This window comes from Nothobranchius furzeri, chromosome 2, assembly GCF_043380555.1.
Source record: "Nothobranchius furzeri strain GRZ-AD chromosome 2, NfurGRZ-RIMD1, whole genome shotgun sequence".
Classification (NCBI taxonomy): Eukaryota; Metazoa; Chordata; class Actinopteri; order Cyprinodontiformes; family Nothobranchiidae; genus Nothobranchius; species Nothobranchius furzeri.
In genome coordinates this window covers 30,005,910-30,020,163 of record NC_091742.1, presented here as the reverse complement: position 1 = coordinate 30,020,163, position 14,254 = coordinate 30,005,910, and the positions used below count along the sequence as shown (strand labels likewise).

The 14,254-nt window shown below is 45.9% G+C and overlaps 1 protein-coding gene across 1 annotated transcript in view; it reads right to left on the bottom strand.

Moving 5' to 3' along the window:
- The window catches only part of LOC107378231 (kinesin-like protein KIF26B), a gene marked incomplete at its 5' end in the record, with an annotated part of 38,181 nt that extends 24,551 nt beyond the window's left edge, over window positions 1-13,630 (bottom strand). The window contains 4 exons of the mRNA XM_070541943.1: window positions 3,083-3,254; window positions 3,846-3,967; window positions 6,379-6,858; window positions 13,256-13,630. Of these exons, the coding sequence (XP_070398044.1) occupies window positions 3,083-3,254; window positions 3,846-3,967; window positions 6,379-6,858; window positions 13,256-13,630 (1,149 nt within the window). The remainder of the gene's footprint in view (window positions 1-3,082; window positions 3,255-3,845; window positions 3,968-6,378; window positions 6,859-13,255) is intronic.
- Between the last annotated feature and the right edge of the window lie 624 nt (window positions 13,631-14,254).

Here is a 14,254-nt window from a genome sequence, read left to right as displayed (position 1 = left end):
TGCCACCGGGAGCCGGATGTGCCCGTTATTTTGCTAAAGTTTGCATTCCCCGGGGCTTTTTGACCCTAATGGCCACCCGTTGGTAAGGTCTTACTCCAACACAAAAATACTGCTTGCTTGCAGTGATTTAGATATCTACTGCCCCCTATCGCCAGGAAAAATACACACTGTCACTTTAACATTTATGGACTCACCCATCTTGCTCACACAGGGGAAGGCTGTTGTTGGTTTAGCGTCCAGAAAACTGCAGAGAATGTCTCAGCTAGTAGAAGCTAACTATTAGCATTAGCAACTGCACCACACTGCAGAACTCCTCCAGGCTCGTGTTATGTGTGGAGATAAAACATCCATGTTGCAGAGAAAACAGTCAGTGGTAGAGTCATTTTGCTGTTAGCCAATCAGAGGAGAGATGTCCAAATATCAGGAAGTAAGACTCCAAATCTTGCTGTGTTCAGCTCAACATGTGATGTGGCTCACTTCTGGTTCCTGGAATCGGAGCACCGGTGTTTTTCACCCCCTTCCTGAGTGCGACTTACAAGGCGTTCATTCCTACTAGTATGATGAGTGAACCACCTTTAAAGTCTTTGGTATGACCGTGGATTTGAACCCACCACCATCCAGTCTCAGGGCGGCTTGTGGTCCAGTGGTACGATTCCACTGACACCCCGCTCGCGCCACGTTTTGTGTATGAATGTTGTAACAGGTGTGCTACTCTGGTCGTGCATCGAAAACACTTTCTATCGTGCCGTTGGAACATGTTTAAGTTTGCTGCAAGAGGATTTGCCAGTTGTTTGCTAAGTAATCATGCTAGCTGCTGTTAGCAACTCAAGTAGCTAGCATGTATGACATCACTACATTTTGTGCATCTAATCATAACGGCACTGCTTTTGCTGCTGAGGTTTGACAGTTCTGCATGATTTCACGCGGTGAACATAAACTACTTATCACAGCTACCGACGCTTTTCACGTAACAGGCAGCCATGTTGGATTTTCAGGTCAGACTGAGTCAATAATCAATGATAAGTATAATTTAGGGTCAGTAATGAAAGCCAGAGCACAACTCTACGATGTTTATCTCATCCATTAGCGTTTCTCCTGGCCAGGTCGACTTTGCTCCTCCTTTCTTATTCCCGTCCTGATTAGATTACACTCACGTTCCAGCATGCAACACGGAATCAGCTCCACATTCCCTGCTCCGGCTTCAGCTCAGCGAGACTGACAGTAGACATATGCATCCTGACACCCAAACGAACCTGGCTGTCCTGATCTTCCACAGAATCACATTACACCACGATGAGCTCATCATTCATTGACTGAACCGGGAAACGTAACATCCACATTCCTTCTGTCATGTGATCACTTCTTCCTTCTCATTAAAGTAGGAACAGGACGTCTAACGCCGTCCAACACGTGCCAAAACTATTCATGACGAATAAAGAAAACAAGCAGACAGAATCCTCCTATCACTGATTAAGGTCTACATGAATCAGGCGGGGTCCTTCTGAGCCCTCATCTGTAACTCTAGACTGAACCCAGGAGTCCATCTACAAGACAATGGGAGCACAAGCTGCCATATTGATCTTCTCGGTTTCTCTCCCACAGGAGGCGAGGAGAAGGGTGGGGGTGACGGGATGGAGACATTAGCACCACATTACAGTGTATCGTGGAGGGGGAGTGATACTGGATCTCTTCCAAATTGACTGAGATCTCCTTATGCCGAAACAGGAATGGTAAAAGAACACATCCAAGATCCTGCTCGTGGGTAAGGATGGAGGGATGTCCAGGAAACTGTACAGCAAAATGTTTCTGCACGGTGCTCTCGGGTCTAAACCGGCTCAGTCTATGGGCCAGCAGCAGTCTGGCTGTAACACAGCACCAAATCTTCTCTGAGCTGGAGAAAATAGCTACTTTTATCAGGAGATGGAGACCAACATCCATATTGTGAGTGTTCCAGAGTGACGGCGCATCAGGGTAAGAAGAGAGGCAGATGAGGTGATGCACCCATCAAGCCTAGTGTCTACTGTACAAGCATGTGGGGGCAGGGCTATGATCTGGGCTTGCTGCAGGTGGTCAGGTCTAGGTTCAGCTACAGGATGTGCTCCAAGAATGAGGTCCGCTGACTACCTGGATATCCTGAAGGACCAGGTTATTCCATCTTCCCTGATGGCACGGCCATATTCCAGGATGACAATTCCAGGATTCATCGGGTCAGATAGTGAAAGAGTGGTCCAGGGATTGGCCACCACAGAGTCCAGACCTGAACCCCACTGAGAATCTTTAGGATGTTCTGGAGAAGGCTTTGTGCAGCGGTCAGAGTCCACCATCATCGATGCAACACCTTGGTGACACATTCATGCAACACTGGATGGAAACACTGGCGACGTTGCAGAGGGTGGTCGAAACAAGGCCACAGCGAGTGTGTGCCATCATCAAAGCTAAAGGCGGTCCAGCGAAATACTAGTGTGTGTGACCTTTTCTGTGGTGGTGACTGTTTGTTGTTGTTGTTCAGGTAGAGTGGTTAGAGAAGGTGAGAGCTGCCTCAACACGAACCATCTTAAACTGGATTCATCAACACTGTTTGATGCAGTAATCATAAATGTTGCTGGTTCTTTAAAGTTCACCTGCTACTGTCTAAGGCTCCTGGTAGAGTAACTAAACACCAATCAGAGATCAGTAAGGAGTGTTTACAATCAGTGTTTATAAAGCTAAAACAACGTTTATAACAGATCCGGACATGTTTACAGGAGTACCGAGACACGACCTTTGCACCTTCTAGACAAGCTGATGACGTCTGAGTAGGGTCAGGGTTAGTTTAGATGTTCAACCGTTTCTTTGGGATTTTTCTATCCTTTCACATCCTGAAACCCCCAAAGCGTAACGGGGCACCCGAGGTTTTCTGAGGGTTAGGGAACCGGATTGACTTTAAAAGCTGCATTAACACAGCTAATAAACAACTTCATGCAGTATTAGTTTTGTGTGTCAACAAGCAAACAGAAGCAGTTAGATGGACACATGTTCTGGAATGTTAATGAGCTTCACTGTAGGAAAGATAAATGAAGATGTGATGGAGTTTGGCGTCCACCTTGGCCACATCGGGCAGGTCTTTGGTTCGAGCCGCAGCTTGCAGCAGGACGGAGGGGACCGGAGGCGGGTTTTTCTGGATGATCTCCCTGAAGCAGAAGGTGAGACTGGAGGGAGCTGGATCAGAAGCCTGGCCCTTTTTTCTCAGTGTCATGTTGAGCTTCTCAGCTGCGCTGCAGGGATGAGGGAGGAGATGTCAGTGGTCAGGGAGGAAGCACTGCTATAGCAACGGTGACTAATGCACTAAAATACCCCCACTGCATGCAAATGCCCTGGAGTTCAAATTCAAAACGAAGTTATTGCATGGTTTATTATTTCATGCTTTAATCTGGCTTCTTTTTAAACAATGTCAACTGTTTTGGTGTCCATATGTGAGCGGGCTCCTGCTTCAGGAAGTAGAAGTTAGCCGGGGGGCAGAAAGCAGTAACACGTGTTGCTGTTTTAATGTAAAAAGAAGACGATAAATGACGTGATGACGGCCCCGCCTGGATTCAAGCCCAGGTCCCCTGCATGGCAGCAGGGTGCCTCACTAGTCGAGCTATCCTTTTGGCATCTGCAGACAGATAAACATCCATCTTCCTCTCTAGTGCAGTGTGTGCCATAGCGAAGCCAGTAAGGTTTAGACTGAATGTTTCCGTCTGCTACTGATTCACAGTGATGTGAGTGCTGGTGTGGCCTGTAGCAACAGAAAATGCCTCAGGAACATGCTGAAGATGGAAAAAACACTATTTTCATTAGAGTGGAGCTGGTAGGAAGTGACTTACTTAGCCAGGAGCGACATAGCAGCCGTGTTGGCAATGGTCACCATCCTGGAGATGTGAGGGATCCTTGAGCTCGCCTGGATGGTCCCAGCATCACCACAGGTCACCGTGGAGCCATCTGCAGCCTGTTGGGGGAACGCATGAATACCCAAACATGTAGAGTTCATCCTGAAGCTCAGAGGAGAGGCGCTACCATCAGAGGCATGTTGCTGTAACTAGGTTATCTGAGGCTGGGAGCACAGACAGTAAACAGACTCTGTCTGTCTGTGTTTGGGTCTGAGGCATGAAGGATGTGCTTTTTGATCGTACTGAGTTCAGATGATGGCCTTGGTGCACATCTGTACACCAGAAGGCCCCATGTGGAGATACGTTAACAGTAACGGCTCAGAGGTGTCACTAACTCAGTCACTGTTAGCAGTAAACGTGTCTGCATGAAATCACATCCGTGCGTCTCTGCCCAGGTTTCTGTGAGGAACATGAGCCTTAAGTGCTGCAGCGGTTTGAGACGAGGCTGGGCTGATGGGGACTCGGGTCCTCGGCTTCACGTTTACTTCCTCTCTGCTCGAACATCCCTCCCATGCAGTCTTCTATCATCTTGTTTTCTCCTCTGTCTCCCTACCTCTCTCCTGTTTTTCTTCTTCATTCCTCTCTTCATCCCTCCTCTTTTCAACCTCCACGTCTCTTCATCAGAGCGAGAATCCCTCAGTAACCGTTCATGTCATGCTAACTTTCTCCTTCGGTGCACGCCCTGCAGGAACACAGACTTGAGTCCTCGCTCTGAATCAACGAGCAGCCTGCGAGGCCGCCCTGTGTTTCGTATCCTGAACATGATCTGCACAAGCAGAGGCTCAGAGAGGTGTCTGGGTGATCACACTGCATCCGTCGTTATACAACGGATGAACGTATGAATACATCTACACGTCTGACAACCAGCTGTGCTGATTCACTTTTAAATCACTTCAACTGCAGAACTGTTGAAGTCCTCGACACCAGTATCTCTGGCGAGCACTTGGCTCCATGGAGGTTTACTAAACCAGTAACCAATCAGAAAAGAGAATGCAGGAAAGCTACCAGATCACTATGAAATCTTCAGAATGCAGCTGCACACTTATTGTGTTGTTATCTATTTCCTGTGCACACACCCAGCAGGGCTCAGTCAGCTGGTAGAACCTCGGGTCAGAACCAAGCCTTTTTCTCCAAAGTCATTAATGATAATATGAACCACTCCTGATATTACTGAGGCATTAACACAGCTAAAGCCTAATGTCATATCCCAAACTAAGTCCAATGGGTTTGAATTATTTTTCAATAAGAAATCATAAACATCAGATCAGATTTGTTCCTCCTGATCCCGCCACAGACACAGCCAGACCTCTGTTACAGCCACACAACAGCTATCTGGGTAGAGTGCCAGATTAGTGATAAAACTCCGAAGAACATAGTTAAGACCTTAAACTCATCTACCTGCTGTCGGGACACCCCGTCAACTAACTTCTTCCAAAGTAGCTGCTTGAAAGAGGATGTACTGAAAACCGTTAGCTGTTCCTTGATGTCGGGTATTTTTCCTAAATCACTGAAAACTGCTGCTGCTAAATATCTTGTAAAGAAAAGGAAATTAGATCCATAGTTGGTTTCAGTCTTATCCTGAAGACATGGATTATGTTGTTGCTATTGGTGATCACAAATCAAAGCTGATCACCGTGCCATGTGGGGTCCCCCAAGGCTCAATTCTTGAACCACTGCTCTTCAATCTCCACATGTTCCCCCTGGGTCATGAACAATAACAACATCACCTATCATAGTTATGCAGATGACACCCAGATGTACCTAGCTCTATCACCTAGGGACTGTGGTCCTCCAGACTCACTCTGTCGGTGTCTGGAGAAAGTTAGTGACCAGATGCAATCAGACATCCTCCAGTTAAACAAAGACAAGACCGAAGTGATCGTCTTTGGAAATAAGAAGGATAGGATGGAAGTTATTGCTCAGCCAGAAGAATAAAGACGAAGATCCAGGTTAGAAATCTTCTCTCTCTCTCTCTCTTCTCTCTCTCTCTCAACCCCCCCCCCTCTCTCTCTCTCTCTCTTTCTCTCTCTCTCTCTTCTCTCCCCCTCTCTCTTCTCTCTTCTCTCTCTCTCTTCTCTCCCCCTCTCTCTTCTCTCTTCTCTCTCTCTCTCTCATCTCTGCCACCTGAGTTGTAACTGTGGTTCCCTGGCAGTGGGGGAGGGGCGGGTTCACGTTGCAGCAGCTTCCATCACAGTAATGCATATTTCACCGGCTGCAATTTTAAATATGGCTGACCCCCCCCGATCACAAGTGCTTTTTGACTGGCGAGCTTTTATGACGGGTAAATCATGACCTGATTCCATTAGCAGAAGGACTTTTAAAGAACACGAGATGGAAATAAACTCTGATTGGAACGATGAATCACGGACCTGCTGAGGCAGGCTCTCATGAAGACATGCACTAACCGTCGCTCATTAGGGGCTGGGGGGGGCTGAGTGATGCGGTGCTTACAGCGGGCTTTTAGGGGTACCTTATGGTGAGAATGTAGGCTGACACCATCTGTAGTGGATGTAGATTTGGAGCCCACCAGCTGCTGCTGCTCCTGCACCCATCGGTCCATATCGTGGTTGGGGAGCTTGCCCCCCCTCCGTCTGAGGGTCTGAGGGGTCCTCTGAGGAGTCCTCTGTGTGGTCCTGGGGCTCCGTGAGACCTGAGGGCTGTGTGATTGGCTGCGTGCTTGATGCACAGCCTCCCCTGTGACTCTGTCTTCGTGCTTCGTCTCCGTGTGTCCCAGCACTGCTCCAGCTCGGAGACCGGGCCCAAGCTGGGGCCTTGCTAATGAGCGACCCCGACTCAGAGCCAGGTGGATGGCCTCGTGTTTGAGCTGGCTCAGGTTAGCACCACAGGCTCCACACACACCCAGCTCTCTCTCCCTCTCCCTGGACTCTGTGTAGGGACGGGTGTGGACACGAAGGTTGTCATGAAGAAAGGATGGAAGGTCGCTGGTTTCCTGCAGAGTTTGAACAAACAAGCAGGAAATACTTTCAGAATCCTGTAAAACTTCAAGCTTCTAGCTTTCTCATGTAAAAAGATGTTGTTCGTACTCCTGGAGTGTCCGTTAGTTCGGTGTGTTGCAGGAACCAAAGTTTACGTGTCAGGAATCATCGTTGCACGACGCGTTATTGTGTCTGTTTTCCTTTCCTCACACAAGGACCTGCTCTTACACATAAAATCAAAAATAGTCCGACGGGAACCAGACTCACATGTTCTGTTGGCCATGCTAAGTGTAGCTCCGCTCAGCCTCGGCTCATCGTAAACACAGCTGATCGGTACACGAACACTCATTTTTAATGCTTCGTTCACTTTTACACAAGACCTGGAAGAGAGACTTCTTTTCCTTTAGCAGCGTATAAACATGATGCTAAAGTGGAGCTTAGATCAATTTCCACTTGAAGGATTTAAACACGTGAAACTATTATTGTGGGTTTTCTTCTGGAATAATCCCAGCTGGTGCTGCATCCCTTCTTGGCAGGATTGGTCGGGTTAAACTGGTCAAAGTCAACTTTGAATGGAAATCCGTACGTCCACCAGGGTTGATGCTTACTGTCAGCCTGCTGGAACCAATCACAAACCGGTTCTGATGTGTTTGATGATCAGAAACATTTCTCTAGAAAATACTGGTCTGCTTCGTGTGAACAGCTGGCTTTGAATGGGTCTTCTGGAGCAGCCCCGGAGATGGAAACACCGGTCCAGCTGGTTCCTGGTTGGTCCTGATCTACTTCACCAGTTTCCTACCACCTGAGGGGGGGTGGCTGGCTTTGCTTTAATGACCTTTACTCATAAAAAGCTGCTTAAACTGATGACTCTTTAGGAACGGCTGCAAAAGATTTGTGCCATTGTGAGAATCTATGATCCTCTTTCCGAAGACATTCCCTCCATTTCCTGGACTTGTTGCTTTCTCTAATAAGTCCGGTCTAACAAATGTCTCCTTAGGCTGCAGCAGGAAACAACACGCTCCTGTAAGTCATCATCACCATCAAGGAGTGAGTCAAAGACATTATTTTGCCTTTTTTGTGCGTCAGCACCATTTTATAAAAGGTTTAAAAAAACTTGACTGAGAAACCTTTTTAATGATTATTTCTGATTATTATCAGTCACTCTGAGTGTTTCATGCAGGCTGAACATGAGAATAGTCTCCTACACCTCCCTCCTGCTGTAGCTTCTGATGGAAAACAGACGGTGAAACTCTAGGATTGGAAAATCCCGACAGATCTACGTCACCCTGTCACTAACATTCATGGACTCACGACGGGGAAGGCTGTTGTTGGTTCAGCGTCCAGGAGACAGCAGAAAACACATCGGGTTGTAGAAGCTAACCATTAGCATTAGCAACTCCACCACACAGCGGAACTCCTCCAGGCTTGTGTTATTTGTGGAGCAGAGCAAACAGAGTCAGTGGTAGAGTCGTGTTCTCCCACTCGTGTGTGTCACAATCTGCTCCTGCCTCCCTGACCGTGACTCTCGCCGGCCCCTTGTTAACCGGCCCGTGTGTTCCTGATTCCCCCCGTGTGTTTATACCTCCCTTCTTGTATCAGTCATCGTCGGATTGTTGTTGTTTGTCGTGTTGATCTCGTTGTTCCTGCCGTTCCCTGTCATTAAAACCATTGTTACTTTATCCGTGCCTGCATTCCTGCCTCCTGGTCAGCTCCACCACACACGGTCCTCCGCCATCCACACCTCAACATGACAGTGTGGATGAATCTGACACATGTGGAAGCTAATGTTGTTTGCTTTGCCTCATGTGAGATACGTGGCTTTGTTTGGTATAAGCTGATCTAGCCAAGCGGGCGTGTACGGTTGGGGATTATTGTAATAAAGCACCGAACATCCTGCGCTGGTGAGGCTATCGGTTCTTAACACGTGGCTGTGTGATCTCCAAGTCTAACCTATAATGCTACGAGCTCAGCTCTGATCTGGCTCACGTGTAGTTCCTGAAAATGGTGCACCGGAGCTTTTTTTCTCCCTGTCGATGAATTAAAAGTCATGCTTTCCTACTAGAGACCACTGCAGATGTATTAAAAATAGGACTAAATTTGACCTTAAAGTCACAAACTGAAGCGATGATGATGGCACACCTGATGATTAACGAGGAATGTGTGAATAATTTTAACAAACAGAGAAAACACGTGTGCGTTTCTACGCCATAACCCGGAAGAGTCCAGGATATTTTTGCTGTAAAATTTAAATGATAACACTAAACATTTGTTGATGTTTGGAGGCTCCGTCTGGAGCTTGGCTGTCAAATCTGACAACATAACATCAGAAATCCTCCATTTTCACTCTGATGAGGACGTTTCTGAATCACAACCAAAACAATGTTCTTTTTTCTGTTTCCAGCCTCCGAGATCTGCTGCATCCTTACACCAACACGGAGAAGCAGAAAAACAAGCAGGATGTACTGTTTGCGCTAAAGTGGCTGTAACTGTGTCTGGAAGCCAACTTAAAGTTTCACGTGCTTCAAATTGGATCAGAACAACAGTAATGGTCTCTGTTGCCACGCAAGACACAGAGCTTTTGGCCTCGACCGGCCCATTAAACAACAACGATGATATCATAGGGTCATGGCGCTTTTGAGAATCCACGCTGCTGATCAATAAACCTGAGGAGCTAACGGGCTTATTGGATTTCTCTTGACCATGTCAGTGGCAGAAAGCTCTCAGCTTTCTCCATCATTTTCTGTGGTCCCTCCCTGAAGTCATGACATCAGCCCTGCAGCCTTCCCCACTTAGGAGGACAGAAATAAATAGCCTTTCTCCAGTGCAGAGATCTGACGACGACACAGGGATGTCGCTATGAAATATTCATCTGAAACCACTCACGCAGGAATGCCACAGATTTACTCCTGTTGGCGCCCGAGTGACAGATGGTGGAGGTGACAACAGCGTAGAGCTAGAGATGCATTAAAACATCTTTGTCCATGTCCATCACACAAAATACAAACATATTCTCTTCTGTCAAAAAATTATATTTTTATTAGACAATCATCTTTCATCTAATGTGAGGAAATATTCGGGGTGTCATTTATACACGTATTGATACTGCTCAGATTGTAGGTGTTGTGGATGAAACCTAGGGACTGACCGTCTACATTTTACTTCAATGATGACTGAAGCTAACCTTGTTAGCTTTGGCAGCCATCTTGAACTTGGTTTGCTCCAACAGCTCATGCAACATGTGTTGCTCATCAGTTGTAGATGTACATGGTGTCTTCCTTCACACTACTTTAACAAAAATGTAAATGGGATTTTCTTGCCAAATACTCTGTTTCTTTACTTAAAATATCAGGAGCAGTGCCACATCTCACCTACAAATTTTAACAAAGATGTGATCAATTAAAAATTAGCTCATAAGAAAGACTGCCAGCTGCCAAAATGTATCTCCATGTGTTGATGCTTTTATGTTTCTAAACAAAGAATGTGTTATTACTACTAGTTCACTTGGTGTGTGTGTGTGTGTGTGTGTGTGTGTGTGTGTGTGTGTGTGTGTGTGTGTGTGTGTGTGTGTGTGTGTGTGTGTGTGTGTGTGTGTGTGTGTGTGTGTGTGTGTGTGTGTGTGTGTGTGTGCGTGTGTGTGTGTGTGTGTGTATGTGTGTGTGTGCGCGTGCGCGTGCGTGTGCGTGTGTGTGTGTGTGTGTGTGTGTGTGTGTGTGTGTGTGTGTGTGTGTGTGTGTGTGTGTGCGTGCGTGTGTGTGTGTGTGTGTGTGTGTGTGTGTGTGTGTGTGTGTGTGTGTGTGTGTGTGCGGGTGTGTGTGGGTGCGTGTACGTGTCTGCCGTCTTTGCAACCTGTTGGGTTAGGACACCTTTAACTAATTGGCATAATGAACTGAACTTAATGCATTCATTAATTTGTAGGTTCAATTGGAATGAGACAACTCTTTTTGTGATTCAGTGCTAAATATATAAACTGAATTAAATGAAATTTTATTGAATTGAACTGAATTGAATTAAACTTAATTGACTTGAGTTGATTTGAGTTGAGTTGAGTTGAATTGAAATGAAATGAAATGAATTGAATTGAACTGAACGGAATTGAATTGAACTTAACTGAATTGAATTAAAAGGACTTTACTGAGTTTTGAATTTTAATGCTTGCGATTGCCCCCTCAGGCCAAAAGCATAACAGGAGCTTCAATAGTATGCTCGTGCACGAGGCGCGCATGCTGTACGTGCACACTCCTTAACGAAAATAACAGCTGAGACAGTCAGCTCCGTGTGTGTGTGTGTGTGGTGGGGGGGGGGGGGGGGCCGGAGGACAGAGGACAGGAGAACGTGCAGCTACTTAATTAAATAATGTGGTTCTGTACCTTTCTCTTCAGCACAGCGACAAAGGTTTATGATGGGTCAGTCCTCCTGCATGCTCAGATCATTCCCTTCCCTTGCTTGAAAATTTGTTCCAAAATGAAAGCTGAACCCACATCTTTTTTATCTGTGAATTCAATGCCGTTCGGCGAGTCTCAAATAAAAATTTGGGCATCTTACTGTAAAAAATATATCATTAATGAAAAAAAGAAACTCTAAATAAACTATGTTCACATCAAGATTTGAACCCATCGTCTTCCTAAGTGAGCTAAAGCACCCATAACGTCTTCTGTATCTGTAGCTTTTATATCCTTGATGACAGCTGAAACAACGTTCAAAGAACGGTTCGGAGTGAAAATGGCTATTTTGTTGCTAATTTGCAGGAAATATCTACAAGAAAGTAGCTAAGGGTCCTCAGAAATGTAGCTAGCTTTGTCACTAGGCGTTAGGAACAGCGACAAAGTGGCACTGCCTCTCTCTCTGCTGCTAAAGCTACGGATAGCAAATGCTACGGGCGATGCCTGAGCGTGAACGCGCATGAAGCAGCCTGCTCGACCCGAGCATCTCTCTTTTTCTGTGGTTTTACAGAAAAACAGGCAATCACAGTAAAAATGCCAGGGCTCATTCTACAGGACCAGGGCATTGCAGGAGAATGTCTGAAGAAGACATTTATTATTTCTATACATGTTTTGGCTGTCACACTTCCATAATGCCCCTTTAAACTTAATTGAGTTGAGTTGAATTGAATTGAATTGAATATAATTTAACTGAATTGAGTTGAGTTGAGTTGAGTTGAATTGAATTGAATATAATTTAACTGAATTGAGTTGAGTTGAGTTGAATTGAATATAATTTAACTGAATTGAGTTGAGTTGAGTTGAATTGAATTGAATTGAATATAATTTAACTAAATTGAGTTGAGTTGAATTCAATTGAATTGAACTGAACTGAATTGAATTGAACTGAATTGAATTGAACTGATTTGAATTGAAATGAATTGAATTGAACTGAACTGAATTGAACTGAATTGAATTGAACTGAATTGAATTGAATTGAATTGAATTGAACTTAACTGAATTTAATTTAACTGAATGAGTTGATTTGAATTGAATTGAATTAAACTTAATTGAGTTGAGTTGAGTTGAATTGAATTGAATTGAATTGAATTGAACTGAACTGAAATGAATACAAGCTAGGTTTTGAATGCAAACATTATCATGCTATGGGTGAAAGCCCAGCCACCAGGAGCTCGTCAGTGTGCCCCACCTCCAGGCCTGGTTCCAGAGGGGTGCCCTGGTGGCCCACGTCTGTTTCCACATTCATTGGAAGAATGTCGTCTGAAGAAGACGTTCTGTCCGAACATTAGTTTTTGTCTTGCACCTCATAAATTACTGATTGGTTAAATCAATATAAAGTCATCGTGTTTCTTGTTGACCCTACCAGAGGCACAAAGCCTCAGACAACTTAGCTCCCATTGTTGGGACGCTCAAATTCCTCCACCAAGGTGGCAGCCCAGCGAGGGGCATGGAAATTTGCCATTGCAGCTTTGATCAGCTGAGCATCCTTTTTAGATCATGTTTATTAACAGGCACAGTTTAAGATAGCATGCATAAATGATAAATAAAGTAAAATTATGATCAAATAAATGAAAGATAAAATAAATAAAGTAACAGACAATGTTTAAAACACACATGGGATCTAATCAATCCAATAAAATGATGCAGTAACCTTCATCTTTTCAACATGAATTTATAAGATTACGTTCTGACTGTGGGACGGACACAAGCACGCGCCCAAAGGTAAAACCACTGAGACAAAGAGAGCGTCACGTCACGTCTCAGCGGCTGAAACATGATTTCTAAACATCTAAATCCCGCAAACTCAGTTAGTGATCATCTTGTTGGAGAAAAATAAACCATTTTTATTTGTTGACATAATTAGTTCTGCCACATGTGGACAAACTGTTGCAACCCGCAACCAAACCTGTTCATTCTAACACGGGTAACGCGTCCCTGGTCCACGAAGCTGCTGTCCATCAGAACCACTGACCTTATAGGAGAAGTGATGGTGGACCGCCAGACTCAGAGCCTGCTTCTTCAGACCGACAAGAGCCGCGGAGCACTTCTCACAGCAGCCAACTTTCGCACCGGACCTCCCGGTCCCGGCCGGTCCAGAGCCTCTGCATACGGTCCCGCTGCCGAAGGACATCCTCAGGCGGGCTCCCGCTGATCCGGGCTGGGACTTGTAGGACGGGACACCGTCCGCTCTCTGTTCCGGTGTGGGCCGCCCCTGCTGGACCCCCTCCGCCCTCCTCTGCTGGCTCCCGGCGAGGCTGGGAGATAACTCCTCATGAACACGGAGGATGGGCTCTGGCTCGGGGAAATTAGATCTGAGTAGACGCGGACAACTGTAACCACACCCTGATGGGTTTTTTCATGCAGTGCAACATGATGCTCACATTAAAACTCCGCAGCATCCTCCTCGCGTGTCACCAAGTGTCTGACTATCATAATAATATAATAGCTAATAATAAATAAACACATCTCCTCTGGGCTGGAAACCTTTCCCCTCCCAGATGGCAGGAGAACTTGTAAATATTAGAAAAGGTGTGGAACAAAAGCAGGGAGCGGTTTATAGCTGAAGCTCTGAGAGTATAAACTAATCCTGCTGAGTCGTGTCAGGTTTTGGGTACAACTCTGCGAAAGTCGGACAGGAGGGGAAGAGATGACGGTGAGCTCAGAGGGACGGACGGAGAGTTCCGTGTAAGGCCTCAGGGGGGCGGTATTTAGCTACTGGTGAGATATCACTGAATATCTGAGTGAATTTTCTCATTCTTCTTCACAATAAGCAGCGCCTGATAAATAACCAGGACACATGCTTTTGAGGCAATCAAACAATTCCTGTAACTGTCAGTGAGACGTCTGCACCTCTCAGCAGGTATTCTGGCCCACTCCTCACCAGCAAACTGCTCCAGTTCCCTCAGGTCTGAAGCGCCTTTTCCAGAGGGGTTTCAGCTCCTTCCAAAGACGCTCACTGACTGAGGTTAGG